This window comes from Amblyomma americanum, chromosome 6, assembly GCF_052857255.1.
Source record: "Amblyomma americanum isolate KBUSLIRL-KWMA chromosome 6, ASM5285725v1, whole genome shotgun sequence".
Classification (NCBI taxonomy): domain Eukaryota; kingdom Metazoa; phylum Arthropoda; class Arachnida; order Ixodida; family Ixodidae; genus Amblyomma; species Amblyomma americanum.
Window position 1 is genome coordinate 13,232,605 of NC_135502.1, and position 23,398 is coordinate 13,256,002.

The 23,398-nt window shown below is 47.8% G+C and overlaps 1 protein-coding gene across 1 annotated transcript in view; it reads left to right on the forward strand.

Moving 5' to 3' along the window:
* The window catches only part of LOC144136335 (uncharacterized), a 242,793-nt gene that overhangs the window by 179,992 nt on the left and 39,403 nt on the right, over positions 1 to 23,398 (forward strand). The window contains exons 2-3 of the mRNA XM_077668583.1: positions 2,488 to 2,693; positions 3,432 to 3,567. Coding sequence (XP_077524709.1) covers positions 2,488 to 2,693; positions 3,432 to 3,567 — 342 coding nt within the window. The remainder of the gene's footprint in view (positions 1 to 2,487; positions 2,694 to 3,431; positions 3,568 to 23,398) is intronic.

The following is a 23,398-nucleotide window of genomic DNA, read 5'->3' on the forward strand; positions in this document are numbered from 1 at the left end:
TTTATTTTTAAGGAATGTTAAATGTGACTGAATTTTCAGCATTATGTCACACGCAAGTGAAATTCGTTCTTCGGGAACGGAAATTTCTCAGCAGGTTCGACTGACCAGCAGATAGATACTTTTTGTTCCTTCCGTACTTCCTTGCGATCACGAGCAAATTTGCAGTTTCTATCAGTGCATTCATGATTTGAACAGCGCGAACTACAAGGGACAAGAAAAGAAGGGAAACAGGACAAGCGCTCGGATTGTATCGGAAAGGAGCACATGGCAACACCACGTGTCAAAATTTTTGCAACGGCATCTTTCGTCCTTGGATGCATTCGACCCTCTCAAGATCCCCAACTCCGACGCCCTCGTTTCCTTCTTGAAGGAGAACAACCCGAGTGCCTGTGCAGCCTTCAGCATCGATGTCACAGACCTGTATTATAGCCTTCCACATGACTGCCTGTTAAAGCGTGTGAAAAGGTATATTACAGATGATAATGACGAAAGGGCGTTCGTAACACGATGCGGGATGTCTGTGGAAAACTTCCTTGAATTGGTACGGTTTTATTTGCATTCCACTTTCATAGGATGGCAAGGCAAGCTATTTGCGCAGAAATCAGGAGTGTGCATCGGGTCCAGCGTCGCCCCTGTCTTAAGTGACATTTTTCTGTTGTACGTTGACAGGGATCTGGAAAAGAACCTGTCTGGCCTACATCTCAAGACTGTCAGATATGTCGATGACTATCTTATTTTTGTAGAACGTGGGCGTTTTCCGGCTCGAATGGTTGACATTCTAAAAGTGTTCAGGGAGTGTGGGTCGGGGTTACAGTTCACGTTTGAGGCACCAGTTAACGACGAACTGCAGTTTTTAGACGTGCGGCTGCATTTCGAGCAGAACCATGTTTGCTGGACGTATAACCCGAGGTCGTCAAAGACACTTCTTAATTCTCACTCCGGTCATTCCAAATTGGTAAAAAATAGCATTATCAGTTCCTGCTTGCGAAGTGCTTTGACCAAGTCTTGTCATCACACCGTTCAAGATAGCTTCCAGACCCAGTTGTCTAGGGTTAAGTTTGCTGGATATCAAGACCAGATGATAGCAGGGGCGTGTTCTCGTTTAAATCAGTCATTAAAGCGTCTGGCCACTCCGCTTACGACAGACGTCCAGCCTGAAAAGAAGAAATTTGCCGTTTTGCCATATGTTCACCGCGTCTCCCACGGACTAAAGAACGTTGCAAGTAGGTACAAAGTTGGCGTGTTCCTTACAGCCCCCGTCAAGCTCAAACAGATATGCCCTGCCATTGAAAGAAAGAAAGAGGCCAAGGAGAAAAAAGAAGGATGTGGCGTTGCGCACAGGGATAAGTTTGTGGCCTGTAAAACATGTGTCGTATACAGTGTACCCCTTTCCTGTGGAGCGCGTTACATTGGTCAGACAGGGCGTTGCCTTAACAAGCGCCTACAAGAGCACAGGAACAACTTAAACAATGGTGATGACCTTTCGCATTTGGTCAAACATTGTCTAGAATGTAAAGTCATGAAAAAGAAAAAGAAAAAATGCACTGCATTATTCAATCAAACCCGTGTGCTATACACCCACAGTGATCAGACGACACGAGAAGTTGTCGAGGCTTTTCACATCGCAGGGGATCAACTGAAGTGCGTCAGCAAACCTTCTGTGTTCCTTTGCGATAGGGAGATGAATTATCTCGGGAGCACCTGACGAATGTTGCGTTTCATGGTTTTTAGTTTTTTGTGTTGTTTTTTTCTCTTTGATTGTTTCTTCATATAAGAAGGTTTCATTGAATAAACCTTTTAGTTGCGAGTCAGCGCTTGTCCTGTTTCCCTTCTTTTCTTGTCCCTTGTAGTTCGCGCTGTTCAAATCATGAATATCTACCAACTCGCCCAAATGAACGTTTTGCTAAACTCTATCAGTGCAGTGTCGATGTGCGTTGAAGCTGCAGTGTGACAGTGTTGCAGTCAAATATTGTTAAAAATCTGCATGCTCACTCATCGCAAAAGAGTTTCTTTGGGGTGGCATTTCCCACTCATGTGTTGCATCGCTTCGAGTTCTAGCTTTACAAAGAGCATTAACCTGTGCCACAATGGGCCTGATTCGCTGTTGCGACGTTCAGTAAAGCACTTTTCTCTCAAGCTCTCTTTCTGTGCTCTCGATAAGATTGCCAACCCATGAAGCCTTCGCGACCATCTGTTCCCATCCTAGTTTTCGACGCGAGCGCTGTTTCGCACGTATCAGAGCTTCTTTCCAATTTATGTCCTTGGTGTCCCGTGCACGCTACGGACTGATGTGAAAGGGCCAAGTTTTCTATTCGAAGCGCACTCCCGGGCGGGTACACTTCAGAGCGCATTCCACAGGCGTTCTGCGGGCTATCCCGATCGGTTTGACTTCTCCGCGCAGTTTTTCCGAGAGTAACTGTCATCAGCTGTAGCTTAGTCTTCTGTCTCCATGAGACCCGCTCATCGTCTGCGCCTTTCTCTACACAGCGGGCAGCGGACTGCGTCTCCTGCGGCTGGACGTTCCCTCGGTGGCTCGCCACGGACAGCCCGCGTGGCTCAACTGCAGCTACGACCTGGAGCGGGACCAGCTGTACTCCATCAAGTGGTACAAGAACAACGTCGAGATCTACCGATACCTGCCCAGCGAGACGCCCCCCACCAAGGTCTACAACATGCCCGGCATTCACATCGACGTAAGACAATTCATCCACACCGCTCCCGGCCGCAGAGCCGAAGTGCTTCACTTGATTTTTACTAACGCAGTAACCACGTGATACAATATTAAATAAGGCACAGCACCCTTTACCCTAGCTGACCGCCAATAATACTGGTTGAGCGGTATTTCTCCAGTTGATTACAAGGCAATGCAATCCGTCGAACTTCCCACAGAGTGTAAATAGTTGAAAGTATTACACGACAGCGTTTATTTGCCTTTCAGTGGAGAAACGACCGGAGTTATTGGCGTTGGCATGTCGAGAAAATTCCGATTGGTCGAGAGGGTCATGAGGTCACATCTTCAGCTGTGGAATGAAAATGGTTAAAACTAGAATTTAAATGGTGATTATGAGACCATTAGCATGTCTCAAATAGTATTATGACATGTAAGGAAATAAAGTAAATTAATTACGATATAAAGAAAGACACGCCACCCACAGGCCGTTGAGGTGCGTTTGTTCGAGTAAGTTAAAGGGCGGCCATGTTATACTTGTGGTGTGTCACGTGGCCTACTATGCCTGCTGATGTATGCTAATGAATGTGAGAAGTTAGGAAGAGGTAATAAGAAAGTAAGTAGTCAGTAGCCATTAACACTGTCGCGTCATACCTTTCAGGCGAAGCTTCAGTGTCTTTCTAATTTATGCCATCTACTCCACAGCTACTATATACCTAAATTCTCTTTTGTTGTTCATCTGTTCTTCCTCTGCCATGCAAAGGTGGCTCGATCGAACATCAGCGACCTATACCTGACCGACGTTGACCTGCACTCGGAGGGCAAGTACCGCTGCGAGGTGTCGGCCGAGTCGCCCTCCTTCCAGACAGAGCGCGCCCAGAAGGAGATGGTCGTCTACGGTGAGCCCTCGCATGAGCCTCTGTGCACTTTTACTTGTTTTAGTTGTTTCAGGGACAAAATTAAATCGCATGCAAACTTCACCTCAGCAAGTTCACTCCACAGACTGCCCTTGTCAGCTGTCCGGTTGAAGGATACTGCGCTCGAATGAAAACGATGACAATAATTACAGCATAGTGTAATGAAAACCAGCTGTAACGCATTTATAGTCTTCCACGCTTCGTTTTCTATTGGCTTTAACCCAGTTTTGAACCGGTTAATTCACCGATTGTGCTTATGTGAAGAAAAGAAAAAAAAAACTACCCTGATCCCAGAAGAGTTCTATTGTGATTTCTTCGTAGGTGGCATCGTGAAATTTAATTTTTAGCCTCCATTAACAACTGATTTCTGCTGAAAAAAAAAAGTCTGCCTGGAAAAAAAAAAGAAATCAGAAGCAAAGCAAAAGTCTTTGCCCCCCCAAAAATATAAGAACGCAGGATGCTGCACATAGCGTTTCTCATTGCGAAGCAAAAACATATCAGAACAGACCAGATAATATAAATGGGTCGAGTGCGTGCGTCTTTTTTTTCCAGTCCTTGTTTTTTTTTTGTAGCAGTCTGATATTCATGATGACAACGACTTTCCACTGGACTGGTTACCATTAGTGATGTGTCCCCTGTTTTTCTCCTTTTTATTTTGGTTGTGAAGATCATGAAGACTCTCGTTTATATCCCGACTGCTCCGCCTGTGGGGCACTACATTCTGCTACTTTCGTGCAGGGCCCGCCATTTCCTGCCTGATTTGTAAATAACCTGGGTATATTTTACTATATCTGGCATTATCTCTTTACATATCATTAAACGCGTTTAACGAACACTACGTCACAAAAAATAAAAAAGTGGTGGCTAAGTGGTGCTTCTGAGCTACTAGCTTCAAGCCCGTGGGTTTGAATGCAGCACGAAAAAAAACTTCATTTTTCACATAATATGTAAGAATATCAGACATAGATTGGCGTTGCTTTCGGTGTCGGTTCTGTTTTAAACTTCCGTCGTAGTTTGGGTGTCAAATTCGCTGCAGATCACCGGGAGTCGGAACAACGAGCATTTCATGCCCGAAACTTGTAACGAACGACATGCTGTGCTTTATATCAGCTTCGCCATTGTATTGCTGCACCTTAGCAACAAGCATTACTTTTTGCAGCGGCTTCACGAAGTAACCGGGAATTCGGGACAGCGGTGAACTTGAGTTCATTTGTGACCGCGTGGCGTGTGACAAGAAACTGATGGCTTTCTTTCTTTTTTCTTTTTTTTGCCTTAACAAAACTTTACACGGCGGTAACGAGAGTTCGATTTGAGAATTTCCCCATCTCTAGGATCCAGTGTTATATCAGTCGCCTACGATGTGGAATACGTCTGAAAGCATTAGCTCATAACTAGAGGATGGACCTGTCGGTTTAGGCCAAAAGCGTGCGGTAAAAATACGTCACAGTATTTTTTTGAAGTTGGGTTTTAACTGAAAAAGGTCAGTATTTCTGGTATGCATTTCACAACTGCTGTTGTCCAGAATTGCTGACTAGGAGGAAATGCTGCGACGAGGGACGCGGTGAGACAAAGGCGCCTTTGATATTTAGCACAGGTGTTGCGAATTTTGAGGTGTCCATCGATGAACTCGGGTACGCCGTTTCAGATCGGGAGATAGTTGCATATCCTAGCTAAGCCCTCTCGCCTAGCGCATAGCGCCGCCTGCTCAGATTTATCACGCGCTTAGGGCCGTCGCTTTGGCTAAGTACGTTTTTCCAGTTCATGTAAAGACAGTGACAACATTTACAACAGTAACAAGCTACCGTCAAGCGAAGCTACGCACAAACAGCAAAAAAGTGTCGCGTTCTTTCTTTTTGCGCACGGAACAACGACGCGTGGTCCTCTCGTTCAGCTTAGAGTGCCACCATAACATGACAACTAAGTTTTTAAAAGCAATCTTCCACTTATGTTTTTGTCTTATAGGCAGATCATTTACTTCGACATTTTTGTTTTCTTTTCTATGACAGTACAACTTTTTTCTCCAAGGAGAACTCTTAACGCAGCCATTAGTGTATTAATTATTACTGTATGAGCTGTTCATGTTAAATAAAGAAGGTCAAGATAAACTCTGCGTCGTATTTGAACGCACAGGGACATTATATTTTTCACAAAAAAATGGCTGTGGCTTAGCTCCGGTTAAACATGGAGTGACACGATAGCTACAGCTGGCAGAGTGGAACTCGCTCATTCGAATTGCAAAGTCAGTCTTTCTCCGCTGCATTTCGCTGGGCGTTCCTTCTTCATCTTCGTCTCTGGACGTGAATTCACTCTCTCCCTCGCTCCCCCTTTCCACTCCTCCACTCGGTTTCGCCTGCGCGCCGCGCCGCCGGCAGCTGCCACGGTGGCCATGGCACCGCCACGCTGAAGGCTCAAAACGCTACCGTAATGTAGGCGCGCGGCGCGCACACCAGCTGCGGGCTATGACGTCACTCCGCGCATGCGCACAGCTGGTGGAGCGATGGTGCCACGGCTCTGCGCGCAGCCACGCGGACCTTGCAAAGTGGCTGGCGTAGTGTAGCTATCGCTACAAAACGGAAATTCATAGGTATAGAACAGTATCCGCGGAAACCAAATGAATTACGTTCTGCAGTAGACACCGAAATCAGCGCACCGAAATTAAAATAAATGAGAACTGAAAAGTCTGATCGCTAATTACAACCCTACTGCGAGAGGTGAGGTAATCTTTTTTTTCCCCTCTAAGTAGCGGCAACCTGCGGATTTAGGAATATATAGCCACTCCTTGCTTCAGTTTAAGTTGCAGAAAAAAAAAAGCAAGTGGAACAGTAAATCCTTCGAAGTTCATGTTGTCTGGTTAAATCTGCTCTAAATTTTCGTCGTTACTCTAGGTGTCCATTTTTTAAACTTTGAATGGCTTTAGAACAAATGTAGCGCGAGATACCGAGCCGTGGCTGTCTATGAAATGTGCATAAGATCACCTAAAAACGAGATCATGTCGTAAAACCCTGTTCGTTTTCTGCGCGATTAGTTACAAAAAAAAAACGCGACTTTTCTCACTGAAGCGCCGTAGGCCGCAAAGCTGCGAGCTTTCTCAAATTCTTGATAACAATGGAAAGTAACCATCGCTGACGTAGAAGCCTGAATTATCGAACTTTTAAAGAGTTTTTCACTATTTTACTGCGTTGTAACCAGCACGTTATGGTGTAAGAAAGTGCTGTTTGCTACTTGTGCAGAAGGTATTCATAATTTAATTCGAAGTTCTTTTTATATTGACGTGAAGTCCCATAGTTCATTAGTGGAACTGTGTCTAATCGTATTACACGGAAGTGAAACCAGCTTTATGTTACTTCATTCATTTTGTCTTACAAAGGAAAGGCTGGTTTTAAGGCGGCGAGAGTGAAGAAATACGAATCATATAGCGCCCGTGAGTGTTTTCAGAACCAATTTATAAACTTGACGTGGTAACTTTTTTGATAATAAAAATATACCGGCATAATTCGATTACCTCCGCGCGACTTCTGTTTCTGCCCCGAGAACTGTGCTGCACTGTACGGTCTTCTTCCCCGTTAGGTGGCGCCGCCTCCGTTGCAACAACTTTAATTCCCCGTTATCTGCCTTTCAAACAGACTAATACTTTTGTTATTGTATGTAGTTCTTTTCAATCAGTCGATATTTGCCTGGAAAGTCAAGCTTCTAACTGTTCCAGGAATGATGGCTTCACGAAGGCCACTTCGAAAGGTAGAGTAAATTTGTGCGAATTATTTCGAATGTAGTTAGTCTACCAATATTGGTTGCACATATGAAAAAACCATGCGCAAGCAGAAACTGCGCAATAAGTGTATAGATAAAGACGAAAATGCATGTAGGCATTAACGAAGCCTCCTTGTCAATTCAGCTGATTTGAGTGAAAAATTTGCAGAAACGGTTCTGGCTTGTACGGTCTCCCTATTTATTTCCGAGCCATTTTTCTGAATAAAGTAGGAAGTAAGCACCCGACTCCCGCCTTGTGACGAGCCTTTTAGTACTCGCTTAAGGAAAAGCCCCTCTTTATGACCTGCTTCAGCCCCTGCTGAGAAAGTTCAAGCGCTGTTGTTCTCCGGTGTCGGTTTCCATATCATTGCTTGACTGTATGACGAAGGCCTCATTATGCATTAGTAGCTCCTGTGCGAAACTAATCTTGCAGGCGAATAGAATATTGGCAGAGAAGGCTGTGTGCCGGTCGCGTTGGTTGCGTTCGAATTGCGCAGCTAGTAGTGTGACGCGAGTAGCGACAAAATTTTGCAAGGATCTGAAAAATCTCGGGTACGAAAATTCTACTTGCACGTGTAAGGGCATACGGCAAGTGGTAGAAGGCAACCAAGTAGCTGATGAAGTAACGAAGAGTGCTCATACACAATACGAATTAACCGGGCTAACTTTGTATAAAGATTGCGACAGAGTGACAAGAAGACGGCATTGGGTATAAATATTACAGTACACAAATATAACCCCAAAAAACAGCTATAGCATTCGTTTTGCGCATCATAACTTCGTCCCTGTCAGTTACCTTGATATGATAGCAGTCAATATTTTTCTTTTTATTGCAAGAAGTCACGATAGTTTCTAGCTGCAGCGTGGCGCGCGCATATGGCCGTGAAAGTCGCTCGCTGCCCCTTCTCCAAACGGTGTCTTCTCCAATCACTTAGGCTGGTAACCAATGACGACTGCGTCAGTCACCGATCAACTCCCTTATTCCAAAACAAGTTTGAGTATTTGCCAGTGCCTGTCGCGGCAGAAAAGTTCAGGGATGCATGCTTGCTCGAAGCTGCCCTTGTTGCCAGTTATTTTTTCTTTTTATGCTTTGTTCACTGGTTCTTCTATATAGTTTTCTAGAGTTAATTTTTCGGGTATTAATTCTGCTGTTCCGTAATAAAGCTCAGCTGAAGTAAGCGCTTGTCCCGTCTTCCTTCCCTTCAAGTCCTTGCTGACGCCTACCATGAATATGTAGCGACTTTTTTGCTAATCTGGTGACCTGTTTACGTAAAATGCAACTTATGTAATATTATACTAAAGACGATGTTTTCCTGTTGTGAACACATTTCGGTTTCGCAGCAAGAAAGACGCTGCTACTGAGTAATAAAGGGATTCAGTTCAACATAAGCGGAGTCACTTTTTCATGATAACGGCGTTAAATCTGTACATGTTGGCGTGCGCCTACAAGGGCTGCAAATAAATGGAAGAACAAAAAAATTGACAGGACGGTTATCACTGTGTAACGCGAGGTTCAGCGACATCTGTTAAAGTGTTTATATTTTACTATACTTTGAGCCAGAGACTACAAGAGCGGCTTCATATCTGCGTAGTTCTAGAGGGCTCTTTAGTTTTCCCTCATACTCGCTTTCTGACTATCTAGGCTGTCCAGTCCGCCGCTCTAGGCACATGGCGCCACCGATCGCGTTCTTATAAAAGAATTGGGTGCAAAACTTGGACCAGGACTGAGAAGAAATGCAAATGGCGACTGACAAGCGCTTGTCAGTCGTTATTTGTGTTTCTTCTCGGTCCTTGTTCAAGTTCTGCGCCCACTTCTTTTATATCAGGCAAAGCCAAGTTACCCGACAACGCGCTCTTCTGATCACCTTCTTCTCAGGCGGCGTGTTTCGCAGCACCTGCCACAGATGGGTCGTGCTTCATAGGGTGCCTCGATGCACGCGCATCGAGGCACCCTAGGGCACCATTCCTTCGTCATCGCCAAACTCTCCCTCCTCATTGCACGGTAACCTTTCCTCCTCCTTCCAGGGTAACTACCCTCAGGGAGGCTCCCATGGCGACCGCCTTCCGCTTGCGTCTTGCGCTCTCGCCATACCTTCCTCCTTGCCCGGCAACCACCCTCTGGTTCAGCTTTCCCATCATGTCGCCATACCCTCCTTCCTGTTACATAACTTTCACATGACCGGTCATTTGACTGTATCATTCCGTCAAGTGTCTACAGACAGTGCTGTGGAGCTCCGTTTTGGAAAGGCTTCATGCAACAGCTTTCGCTGCAAAAATAAATAAAAAACGCTATGATACATGGCTATGAAGGCAGCTGAAGAAAGTGTGTGGCAAAATTTCTTGCCTTTCCGAAGTATAAGCTTGACTTTAGCCTTCGCATTTTAATCGCTATATTGTAATACCTGCGGTCAGACGCTCAGTAATGGAGGTAGTCACTGCCTCTCTTGGCGAGTGGCTTTTTCTTTATTAGGCTTCCGTGGGTGAAGTCCTCTGTTTACATTTACTTTCTTATGCTTGTTTAGCTTTCTTTCAATGCATACCTTTCAAGTTTGGTTTTATGCGCGGATCTTGTGGCACAGCTTGAGGCTTCAAAATTCGTGTCATTCGGTCAGCATGGTTGAACTCTTCTGAGCACGTGAAATAGGGCAAAATTTGGAAGTTTTCGAGTGGTTACACCGACGCTATAGTTGTGGGCGGCTGTCTTCCGCTTGTGTTTCATCGAGCGCCTCATCGCCCATTCTTCCGGGTTCTTGGATCGAAAGCGTCTCTAATCTTCAGTGGCATTTGGGAAAAAAAGACACCACTAGAAATTCTGAAAGAAATGCACTAGGCAGGCAGCACGGTTGAATTGCTCAATGGTTTCAAAGGGGCCCGGCTCTGGCCAGCGAACAGGGCCCTCACTTTCTTGCTGTTGTGTTTCCTGTTATTCTTTCTTAGCTTGCGTCACTGTTCAACGTAGCAGCGTGGCAGTACTCTCATTCTTTGCTCTTTCGTTTTCCCCACCCTCAATGAGGAAGGCAGCGACAGGAGCCAAGGGAAAGAGGGGGAAGCTCTGCGCCGCGAACGCAGCCGCAGAGAGCTTGCTCTCACGCTTGGCGTCCTGCCGCAGTGGAGCAGTCTTGCGCAAATGCCCCGGCGCGCAGTGTTGGGAGGGCGACCAAGTGCGGCTGCAGAGGGGACCGTCCGCCGTGAAGCGCACGCGACGCATCGGGGACGCGTCCTTGGCCCTTTGTTTGCCCCGCTTTCCTTCTTTCTGCCCACGCTGGTCGTAAAGCCAGCAATGCGGGCAGCCCGCGCGCTTCTTCACTCGGGTTATTTTTCTTGCGTGCGTTACGGCGAGCCCTGCCGTATGTGGGGCGCCGTCAAACGCTTCATCGACGCCGGGGGCCGGAGATATGTTGGCCGCAGAAGCGAGCCCTCCCTCGCTTCAAGCGACGCTGGCCCCCAGCCACTCTTCCATCCCCTCCTCATCTCGCTGTCTCCAGACCAGTTCCTTCAGCTGCGATTTATTTGCTTCCTCTCCCCTTTCCCCTCGTTCATCATTCTTTCTTAGCATCCAAAGCGTGCGCAGCAGAACTTTGCGTTCACTCTTTCTCTGGCGGCGATTCGGACCGAAAGGGCGCGGGAGAGGAAAACTGTTCTAAAGAGCGCTTCCCTCGCGCTCCCAAGCCCTGCCTTCTGCTGCCTGCAAGGAGCCAACTGCTGCCCATGGGATGTGGGCGACCGTCCCGATAGCGAATGTCACGAATGGTTCCACCCCAAGCCCGCCGTCGTACGCACTCCCTTGGGACCCCGCGTCCACCAACGTCAGCGTGCAACTCATGCAGCCTGAAACGCCACTTCTTCGTTCCGAGGATTCCTGCCGCGGGTGGCATTCACTTAGATTGCTGTTCCTCTTACGCTCAATAATCCTGCGTTCGTATACTAGACCGGAGGTTCAGATTCGCTGGGTAGCCTTCTGGTTTCCTGCCTCATGGTCGTGTTTTTCTGTCTTGACATTCGCTCCCAAGTCTGTCGTCTTAGGATTATCCTACTAATACTCTATCGCATAACTTCTTTGCACTACTATGAAAGCTAGAGGCCTCCTCAGCCGATCAGGAGAGTGCGTTCAAATTGTTTCTTCGTGTCTCGTCGTCTGTTTGTCTTCTGCTCGCGGCGTATGCAGATATGTTTCGAAAAGGATATACATAGACATTGTACCGGACACTGAAGGAACGTTAGGCCGTTTTAGAATGTGTATTTAAAAGCAGACATTTTTCAAGAAGTTAGGCTGTTTGTGGCATATGCAACCGGAGACGCAACGACATCTTCGCCCTAGTGGCGCCGTCTGATTTTTAGAAATAAAAATATTTTTGTGCAACAAATCGGCATTCTCCTTTAGGCCTAGTAACGGCAGAATCTTCATTCGAAATAAAAATAAAGTGAGCTTTGCGAATTCCAGAATATTTTGTTCCAGAGGAAAAGAGACGCGCACGTTCTCCTATTACCACAGGTATCACCAGGAGGAATACAAAAATAAAACGAAAACAAAACGAGAAAAAAATTGACCGACGATTACGATAGTCGGAATGCGAAATTTGAGCGCAAATCTTCACACACCACCTGCGACCGCTGAAAGGTGGTTTGTTACGCTGCTAGCTACCATTCGGGATCTTGTTATGGCATCTACCTTCCTGTTGTCCATTCCTCCGCTCTCGAACGTGGCAGGTGGCGTTTCGCTCTGCTACTGCTAAGGGTGCCTCGATGCGCGCGCCCGGGGTGGAGACAACTTCAGCGGCGCCGCCATGTTGAATCACACGGGATCAGCGGCGCTAGCGTTCGTAACGGCGCCGTTCATGCTCTCGGCGTGCTTCAAAATGCTTTAACTTGAACGGCCTTTTGCAGCTGGAGCTACACTGGGCTACCAGTCGAGCATTTCGCGGTACATGGGAGAGGCCAGTTGTGATTCAATATGGCGGCATCGCTTAAGTTGTCTCCACCCGGGAACGGCGGGCTGGCATTGAAGCACCCTACTACTGCCTGCCACGGTTGTCAGGTGGAGTCTTACGCCGACAACGCAAAAGCCCACGACTACGACGCGCAATCCACCAACGGGCGCCTAAGAACAGCGCTCTAAAATAGCTGCTCGTGAAATGAAAGCCTGAAGCGTTTATCACCTACACAAACCAGAAGTGAAAAACGCGACAACCAAATTAGGAGAAAGCGTGGCAACTGTCGAGTCATTAGAAGACAACAACTAACGCAGCTGTGATGATAATAAGGCTAAAAACAGGTACGCAATCATTAACAATCTTCATGTGAAGACAAGATTAAAGGTAAAAGACTTCGACAGAAAACACAAATAACACAGCTATGACGCTAAAAAAACTAAAAGCATAATTCATGGGAGTAAAGACGGGCATTACACGGGCGCAGACGGGCGGAAACAATCGATATGGTATATGCGAGGTAACAATTAACGTCCAATAGCTAAAAAGAGAGTTGGTTTTAAACGCATTTCAAATGTATGCAGACAAACTCAGGTCAAGGTCAGGAGACAATAATTATATAGGCTTGGGTTTATAGTGTTTAATGTCCCAAGGTGACTCAGGCTATGATGGACGCCGTATTGAAGGGCTCCGGAAATTGCGACCACCTGGGTTTCTTTAACGCGCACTTACGTCGCACAGTAGACGCAGTAGACGGGCCTCTAGAATTTCGCTTCCATCGATATTCGGCCGTCGCGGCCGGGATCGAACCCGCGTCTTTCGGAACAGCAGCCTTGCGCCATAACCACTGAGCCACAGCGGCGCCTAATTGATCCAGAGAGACACGAGTTTGCTTTTCCGAAAAGGGCTTTTAATAGCTTGCTAACGCACCCGTCCTTGCGATTGCGCAATTCAAGAATGCACAATTAGACTCGGCGATCGCTTTGTTTCATGCACCACGTTAGCCGTATATTGCATCCCTCTATCTTGTGGCAAGGAATACCCTCGCCCAGGGGCAGAGGGAGCGATGCAACAACAAAAGACTTCAATAGCATAACCAAAGATCTAGTAACTTAGTTTTCCACTGCCGTGACTGCTCACCCTGCAGACATCAACCTGCGAACTTCGCTGGCACAACAATAATGACCAAAAGCAAGAAACAGCGGACTCATGGAATAACTGAGGCATCCATCATTGACAGCTAAAAATTGGCTGCGCTGGCACGCCATCATAGCCGTTTTGAAAAAAGAAACTTCATATCTCTCTAGATCAATATAATTAGGTCTCTGGTCCTTGGCCTGGGTTTCTCCACATTTCCTTTAAAGGCATTACAAAGCAGCTTTTTAGCTGTCACCTCATCATGTTTTAGGCCTTGTTAATAGTGGCCTCCCATATGCCATAGGAATTTTTACCCGCTTTTAGTCATTCATGAATTATGCTTTTATTATTATTATTATTATTATTATTATTATTATTATTATTATTATTATTATTATTATTATTATTATTATTATTATTATTATTATTCTTTTAACTTTATTATTTCCATAGCTTTGTTAGACTCGGCCATGGCCACGTTTTTGATCGTGTTTTCTGCCGCAGTTTCTTACCTTCCATCTTGTCTACACGTATGCATTGTTAACGGATTTTTACCTGCTTTTAGCCTTTTTTCGTCATACCCGTGTTAGTTGACTTTTATTGACCCGGCCTTGGCCACGCTTTCTCGTGACTTTGTGGTCGCGATTTCTGCTTCTGTTTTGTTGGGGTGATAAACGCTTCAGGCTACCGTATCACGATTAGCGGTTTTTGTGTTCTGTTTTTGGTTTTTTTTTTTTCAGGCCTCCTGCTGATGCCTCTTGTAGTAGGTGCGCGTGGGCGTGTCTTTTTTTTTGGCACATAAAAGGCGCAAATGAACTTTTTCAGAAGTTCAGTGCAGTTGTGAGTGTCGTTTTTCCTTCACTGTCCTCTTCTGCAAGCGCTACTTATTCCATGAAGTCTGAAAACCAGCTAGCCCAGCAACTTACTCTTCTCAAATTCATCGCTGGAAAGGCTCTGGTATTCAGTGGCACGTATGCATTTTCATTAGGCAGCAGGGAGTTTGTGACATGTACATAATTCTCATATAATGAAATAGCTCGTTTTTGCGCCTTTCACTGAAGAGTACTCGATATTGCTACAATGGAAGACCCGTGAATCTGAAGAATTCGGCATCCTTGATCAATGAACGATAAGCGCCGGCAGTCGCTAAAGCTGCTCGCCAACGTACTCGTCTGCATGCATTCGGCGGCTTCAGAACGCTTAAAGAAACGGAATACTGACCAGCCATGGAAGCCAAACGGAGACAACGCTTGTGGAAAGCAGGGGTCTCCGGCGGGGGTGGCGCTGCAGGCGCCGATGCAGCGGCCTGCAGAGTCCTGCACTAAAGCAGCCATCGTGGCTCTTTTGTGTGGGAAGGGGGCTCCGGACGAGGAAGTAGTCCCAGCCTTGAACCCTGGGCCTGTCCGGCCGGCATCAGTCTCCCTGTCGCCGACAACGCCACCGCACGCGCTCCTTCTTCCGAAGCAGCCTGGTGTGATTGATTCCTCCTGCTTTTAATCAACTACGAAGGAAGCCGCCCCTGACGGATTAATGGACGCGGTTCCTTTATTTGTCCTGAATGGGCGCCGCCGAAAGGCCCGACCATTCAGTGTGCCTTCTGCGGATGCGTATCGCATACGTCTTCTGCGCGAACTGAGCAGCCGCTGGTCGAAGATCAGTCTATTTATTGCCCTTCTTTGCTTCGCCTTCTGATACGGGCCGACGCTAAACGCGCGGGGTTAGCTGTTTCCACTTCCCTTCAAGCTACGCTGCCGAGTTAGCGTGTCTTTTGTGTTCATCTTGTCAGGAAGTGAATGAATAAAAGCTCCTGCTGTAGGAATAAATTTTATGACCATGTCATTGGTTAAATGCCTCTCATTATGCAGCGCTCCCGCAACGCCTAACCTGGCGGAATTGTTCCGCGTTGTGCGTGCAACGCGACATTCAACGATGATGGAAACCTAAACAGCGGTAGTCTGCAAAACGAACAGCCGGAAGGCGGCCTTCATAACATACTGTCGACCTGGACGCGACTACGGCTGAGACAAATTTTGCCGTACGTAACAGTAGCGTTGTTTTATTGTTTTAACACTGGATTACACGTTTCTTGTCGATTTCTGAGACAGTTATTTCCTCTCAGTTGGGTTTTGGGTCTCTGGTAGCATATTCCAATCTCGCAGGAGGATGCAGCAGCGCAATGCTTCTCTCTTTGTCTTCTGGGCACGGCCCGGCAGCCGATTTGCAATCGGAGCGCCCCTTGTGTGACTCCCGGGATATACAACCCATTCAGACACATTTCCGTGAAAAGAACGTTCGCGCTAAGACGCCAGTTAAAGGACGCAGTATGCAACCGTCTCGGCCGAGTGGTTATCGTTACTAATTTAGGCCTAGTAGATTACCGCACTTACAAGACAGCTGTAAAACCAGGAACATAATCTCGATCGGGTACACTGGCTTTCGTGCCAACGATTTTGAAGGCGCCCTACTTTAAAACATCCCGGCTATTGCCTTGCAACGTCGAATTTGCATGGCTATACGACAGGAGGTTCGTACTGAGTCTTCCAGCTGTAAAAATCGAAACATACTCCCTATTCTGCACTCCAATCCCTTCGTAATCACATGAAGGAGAGCTCAGATAGTGAGTAAGGCTTGTGCGCGACTTACTTAGGGCGGACATAGGAACATAAAACACATAAATGAGAGCGATGCAGGGCTGCAGCCAGATAACGTGAGCCGCGACTGCTTCGACGGACAGTGCCATGTGGTCTCAATATGTGCCGCATGAACTGGGAGCGCCACCCGGGAGGTGGAGAGGTGTGAATCCTACTGCAGCATAAGACCGTTCTAGGTTGAGTAGTTTAGTGCCTAGTGTTTGCGACCGGAATTCTCCCTAGCCGTTTCTCTTATACCGAAGACCTTGCGCGCGCGCTTTTCCATTAGAGCGCACTTCTCGTAAAAAAGGTCTTGGAAAAAGTTCTCCGCTCCTCTGGACAGAGAATTTACAGCGATAATTATGTACCGCTATCCATTCCCTGACGTTGTGCCATCTGGGCGCGTATGGACCGCGTGACGACCGATGGCACATTTTTGAGGGTGCCTCGACCCCCCTGGCGCTTACGGCGCGGAGAATATTTTCACCGTCCACGAGATGAACACAGGAGTCTTTGGTTACGTCACCGAGGACGTTCCTTGTCGAGCTGTCTCTGCGAAACAGATTTCAGAATTTGTACGAATGCTTAAATCTGCTCTTCTTCGAACAGGAAGCTACGGTGAACCGGCAGTGGTCGCTTACAGTGAGCGAAACGAGCCGCGGTTATCTTACGCAAGAACTCTTAGGCGAACGTAGCATTGGGCGCAAGAGAAGCGCACGCGCCTTTCTGAGACACGGCGTTATGATCCATAGCGCAGCAACAAGGCTTCGTTTTTCCGCCAACGCCTTCTCAGAGGCGAGAAAACAATCTCTTCTTGTCGCCTTTATTAAGGGCACCAGAGACATAATAACTCGGTAGAATTAAGGACACAATAGCTCGGCAGATGCTACGTGTTATCGCTAACAAGAACGACAGAGGCATTCTGTTTGTAGACGACGCTCCATTGGAAACCTCTTAATCAGATCAATCAAGGAAAAAAGGCGAATCTTGAAAACCTTTGGGCAAAGTGATGCTGAGAAAACAACAAGCTGGCTGGTTTCTTTATGCGGCGGCTGCTTCGGGAAAATTTTAAGAAATGCAATTCACCCATGGCAGTTTCGTTCTTTGTAAGAGATGCATATAACGCGCACGCTTTTTTGAAACGCTTTCCGCCCAACTCAAACACAGGAAAAGTTCACAGGATGGTTATACTGTGTAACACGAAACTCAGCTACTGCTGTATTTGCGGTGCTTAATATAACAACGCTTATTCGTTATCATTTGTGTTGCCCTCTTGCAAAGTACATGTGACGTCACCACGCGCTCCCTCGTACCGTTACTGGATTCGGACCACTTAGGCTGACATTTTGCTGCGACGTTATGAGTCACATCACTGCATGCTGACCTATCAACCGGATGCGATGAACCAGCTTCGCTCACACTCCACTTCCGCTTTCATCCTAGCACTCTTTCGTGTTACGCCGACACCGCACGCCCAGGAAACGTGCCCTTAACAGCTGTCGCTGTAGAACTGATCTCATGCTGGGAAGAGATAACCCCGAGTGAGTTTTCGTGTTTTTCTTTTTCAGCTATTCCGACGGGCAAATCAGCAGAGCAGGGGCCCCTCGCCCGCTCCGGTCACTGCAGCGCTCCGTGCGGCCAACAACGCGCGCGCGGCATGCTTGATGGCCCACCAGCTATTGGACAAGGTCACGTCCACCGACAACACCGAGCACCATTAGCGTTGCACTGTCCCGCATCGCGGTGCTTTCCGCGAGAAGTGTTCTTGGGGCGCTGCGAACGTGAGGGAAAGAGGGACGGAAAAAGAGGGAGAGGAGGGATGTAATAAACCCTTTGTTGAGTGAACTCGCGGCTACAGCACCACCGCCCCATTCGACTGCTACCCCACGCGTTGTTGTCCCCTTCATTGTCGCGGCGACGTGCGACCCGAAATTGAATTACTCTCGCTGGGTCGCTGCGTGTAGGGCGAACGTCTGGCTCTTGTTTTGCAAAACACACGTTACAGCTTAATCTGCGCGTCTTCTGACCGAGCTCGACAGAGTTTTGCCTGGACCATTTATTTTATGGTGTATAGTATGACTCCCTTGGCGGAGTGATGGGGGCATAATGCAAAAAAGAACAAAAATCTATGACGTTTCTTTGCCCTATTTGCGAATGAATGTGCTCACTCCACTGAAGCTAACGTGTTTTGACGTCGTGTTTAGCGGAGCGTACCGTCGTCGTGTAAAGCTCACGGCGAGGGTACATTTTGAAACACTAATGTGACTCTTTTATTCCCTTGCAGGATGTCTTTGTCATGGTGGATGCTTAGTCTCTAACATTCTCCGATTTCCTCTTTTCGCGTCGGAATCACGCTGTCGCTTCCGTGCTCGCAACTTCTGGGCCTTTCGTAGTGGTTTCCTTGTTGTGCTCGACGATGTGCTCCTCCTCACTTCGTTGTTATCTGAAACGCAGAGGTCGTCGCTAGTGCGTCATAGGCGGCCTCACGTTGCGTTGAAGCACGTCGCGCTTCGGCATTAAGTTCTCTCAGCTAGTTTACGAATGCCAGGTACTGGGAGATTTAGCATCGGGAAGCTTTGACGACAGTAATGGTGACAGCGTTCTCTTTTTCGTGGCATCATGTCCCCCTGGATATAGAAATTGCGAGTTGAAATTCTGGATGTGGTGAGTAAAGTTGCATCAGCAGATGTCGCAAAATTTTATTTTTACAAGCTAGGTGGAACGATTCGCCATCATGGGAATATATCTAACCTCTTGAGTTTTTTCGCGTAGCGTTTATTGGCAAATCTGTTCTGTTTCTGTCGAAAACTACGAGGGCGTGAATAGTTAGATATCCCATAAAAGCTTAAAATTTAGAGTCATACTGTGAGCAACAACACGGATTGCGTGTTCCTCGCATTTGGCCAGGATGCATCGGACATCCATTGGTTAGTGCGCTGTGAACAGCTTTTCTATTTATTGAACTGTTTGAAAAATCTGCCCTTACATTTCTTTTGTCATGACAGTATTAGGTCCTTGATTGCACTGACCATTGTAGAGCAATGTAAGCCTGCTATTGAGTTATATGACAGATGCAATGCCTGTTCATTTCTTTGCCTTGCTTGCTCCTTTTGTTTGTAATTTACTTCTGTCTACCCTCTGTATTAGCAGACAAGGCAAATGAAATGAGGGGCTCGTTTGACAAACATATGAAGGAAGCCATCATTTGAAGAGAAGTGCATCCTCGCCTTCTGAAGAAGCTCCAGACGCCCTCTCACTGTCTGAAGCCTCCGGGGAACCATGCATGATTGCAGCTGAGCTGGGCACTGACGCTAGGCTTAGTGCCTCCGCTGCCACGCTGGCGGAGGTAGCCCTGCCGGCGCCTCTCGTGGCAGCACCTGCCACGCAGTCGACACCTGATTAGCGGCGCCAGGTCCAGCTTTGTGCGCCTGGTTCATCGGCAGATGCACCTCTTCTGGCTTCCGGAAATGCCGAACTGCTCGTAAGTGATCTGCCCCCAGGGCCAATGGCCATCAGCTTTACACTTTTAGATGGGCCTCAAACCGCACGACATGATGAACCGAGCATTCCAATGAACTTATCGGCACCTCTACCCGTGAAAAGTGCCCTCGTGCATCTCACAAACGTCCTTCAAACGACAGCCAATTGATTCCATCTTCAGCAAGTGATGGATCCCAAGGCAAGCGCACTTGTCTCACGATCGAGAACTAGGTTGAGTCTACGAACGGATCGTCTTCTTACAAAGTGACCATTAAATCACTGGCAAACAAAAGCCTCACGGATATACCAAACCAGATCATACAAGCTAAATTGGACGCCTGCCTCGGAATCAAAGGTTTTTGGGGCTTCACAGCCAGGACAAAGTCCAACACCAGTGTGGCTTCCGACCTAGACTGCCGTAGAACGTCTGCAAACGCTCAGGAGTATTTCGCTAACAAGCGAAATCTCAGTGCCAGTACAAGTTTACTTAGTTGAAGGCTCCGACTTGTAGCGCTGCGTCGTCTACAACGTCGATATCACTGAGGATCAAACTGCACTCGAGCGTGAGCTGTACTGTCCCACGCGCCGTGTCAAGGCCCGACGCATTAGAAAGGGGCGCTCCTGCATATTCACCTTGCAAGGCCCTCTGACACGACCAGCTCGTCTGAACCATTATGGCTGTATTTTACGGCCTCGGCCATATAAACCGAGTGCGGTATATTGCTATAACTGCTTCCGTAATGGGCATATGCACAAATCCTGCCCCTTCACTGCTGCCGCTGAAAGCACATCGGAAAAAAAAGTGGCTTATCGATGCGGCCTTTGCAAATCCGACGACCACGAGATAAGATCTCCAAGCTGTCCGACAAAACAAAAGGCAACACAAAAGGCTCGTCGTCGAATGACTAAGCATTGGCCAATACATGGCAGTACAACCTCATTGCAGACATCCAATCGGTTGGCAGCTCTCCAGTGGTATGATGACGAGTGGCCGGAGCTGCCTGAGCACACCTAGCATGATCCTTCAGCTCAGAAGCCTTCTAACGATATTGTGCGAAAAGAACGCCTCCGAAAACAGCCAACAAAACAGCGCAGTATGCCTGAACTACCGCAGAAAGATTTGGCCGCGGTCTACTAACAAATCGCACGTCTTTTAGCGGAGGTCACCAAGCTCCGGTAACACCGTGAACTGCTCGCTCGACGTAGACGGGCAGCGGAATCATCCGCCGCATCTATCAATGGCGCAGCAACATCGCCTTCCTGCCGCCCACCAGTGTCCTCTCCTGCCGCCTCTTCCTAGACCACCGCATTGCCACTGGACAACTCTGTGACATCTTTGCTCCGTTTTATGATTAACCAGTTGTCCAACCTGACGTTTTCCCCATGTACGCCTTGCTCTCGAAAACTGTTGCACGTCGTATCAAGAGGTAGTGGCAGTGGCTGCGAAATTTAAGAAGGGAACTGTTGTGGTCGTTCCATTTTACGTTAGACCAGCCGTTGGCGCTTCCTTCCGTATTAATCTTGGCTGGTTAATAAGTGTCCGCCGGCAGTATCCCGGGTGTCCGATTTTAGTCGGAGGCAACTTTAACGCCCCTCACCAGGATTGGGGGTACCCCACTTCGAGCCCTCGTGTCAGGCGTGTGCGGGACTCCTTCACGGATGCCCAGTTTGTGCTGCTCAACCATCCTGGGACAGCAACACGGCCAGTGTGTCAAACTCGCAGTGCTTCCTATGCTCCAGACGACGTGGTGGTCGGGTCCGGGTACTCCCTCCTGGCACATGGAGCCAGATTTCTGGGGTAGTGATCATCACCATATCATCATCGGTCTTCACACCTCACATTTACGGCCTTTACGCTACAAATGTTCTGTGATCAACTGGGACAGTTTTCGCTCCTGTCTGGACAATCTCTCTTCAGTTCTTCGCCAATTCTTGTTGCGCGCATACAAGCAGCGCTCAACGTGGTACAACTACCACCTGGACTGATGTTGGTCGACCGGCACCAGACCTCGGCCTTCTCAACTTGTGGGCGGCACGCCGTCAAGCCGAGCTGGCTGCTACGCGAGACGCTACTTCGTCGCAGGCACATACGTGATTGCACTATCTTACAGCTAAGGTACGCAAATATGAACACGACCTCTCGACGGTAGTGGCATGTGTGGTGCGAACCACTTTGTGCAAAATCATCGAATTTCTCTCTCTGGTGAACATTCCGTACAATGAAACACGGTTGTCGTTAGACTGACGCTGCAGCAACCGCATGCTTCGCGGCTAACTTGTCGCCAGATGATTTCGCCAAAGAAGCAGCGCGAAAGTTTTTTCCAAGATACGATGCTGTGCCTTCTTCAGCCGCTAGTTTAAATATGGCAGGTATCCCAGCGCATGTATATCAAACGCTGTCTGATGTCGATGCAGATGGAATTGCGTGTCCGTTCTCTATGCCTGAGGTGCTGGCTGCAATAGATTATGCGAAGCGGAAAACAGCGCCCGGCCCAGACAATATTCAGTACGAGGTGTACAAGGACCTGAGTAGTGCTTCACTCCTTCAACTACTTGGCACCATAAACAATGCATGGCTGGATAGCGTCGTGCTCGAGAGCCGGAAATCCGCAGTCGTGATTCCTATCCCGAAACCAGGAAAGCCTCCGACAGACCTCGCCAACTTGCGACCTATCTCCTTAACTCCTACGCTGTGCAAGTTGGCGGAGAAAATGCTAGCCACACGATTGTCGTGATGGCTAGAGCAGCACGGTTTTTATCACCCCGCACAGATTGGCTTTCGTCCATATATTGGTACAGATGACGGGTTGGCTGTCTTTGCATCTGCAGTTTTGACATCTACCCGCGGCCGCAATGTGCGTACCGTTTTAGCAATGGACGTTGAAAAGGCATATGAGAACATCAGTCATGCAGCCATTCTGAACTCCATCGACATGCTTAATCTCCCTCTGAGAGTGCGTAGTTCTGTTGAATCATTTTTGGAAGGCAGAAAATTTGCAATATGCCTCAGCGGCGAAGCAGTCGGATCATTTGTTCCTCTCTGCGGTGTGCCCCAGGGATCAGTACTGTCGCCAACGTTATTTAATATTGCTTTCATACCGCTGGCTTGGCGCTTACATAACATACGTGATATAAAATTTCTGCAGTACGCCGATGACATCACGGTGTGGAGTACTCACCAAGATCTGCGTACTCAGTAGCCTGCCCTTCAATCTTCCTTGGATGTTACCTATAATTACGCATCATCCATCGGACTTCAGCTTTCCGTGCATAAAACAGCATACACGTCGGTAGCCAACCGCTGGGGACGCCGTAAACTTACTGCAAGTCCAATCCGTCTTTGTCTATCAGGCACCTCACTACAGGACAGTCCGAGTATAAAAATCCTTTGCTTAACGATTCACCAATCAGGATCAGCGACTGCATGGCTTTCTCAGGCAAAAAGGCAAGCTATTCAGACTTTGGGCTTGATTAGAAGAATTTCTCCTAAAACGGGTGGCGCAGGTTCGTTCGTTGCACGGCAATTGGTGAGGGCAGTTCTGCAGCCACGTATTGTTTATCAGGCCCAGTTTCAACATCTTAAAAGAGTCCAATGGGATCGCCTTGAAGCCGTGAACCGAGAGGCTATGAGGACCATTACGTGGCTTCCACGCATCACACCGGTCATAGCTTTACGAGAGAATGCGCAGCGCAATACCATTGGTGAGCTGGTGCAGCAGCGCCATGATGCGCGCAGCCTTAAGGTCAGTCTATCGCACTCCACGCATGCACTGAGGACTTATGCAACGTCACACTCCATTCTTCAGCCGCCAACGCCAGTTCTTCCCCCATGGAAGTTTGTCCAGCTCAGCCACGACAAGCCAACAGATAATCGCCGACCAACATCTGCTA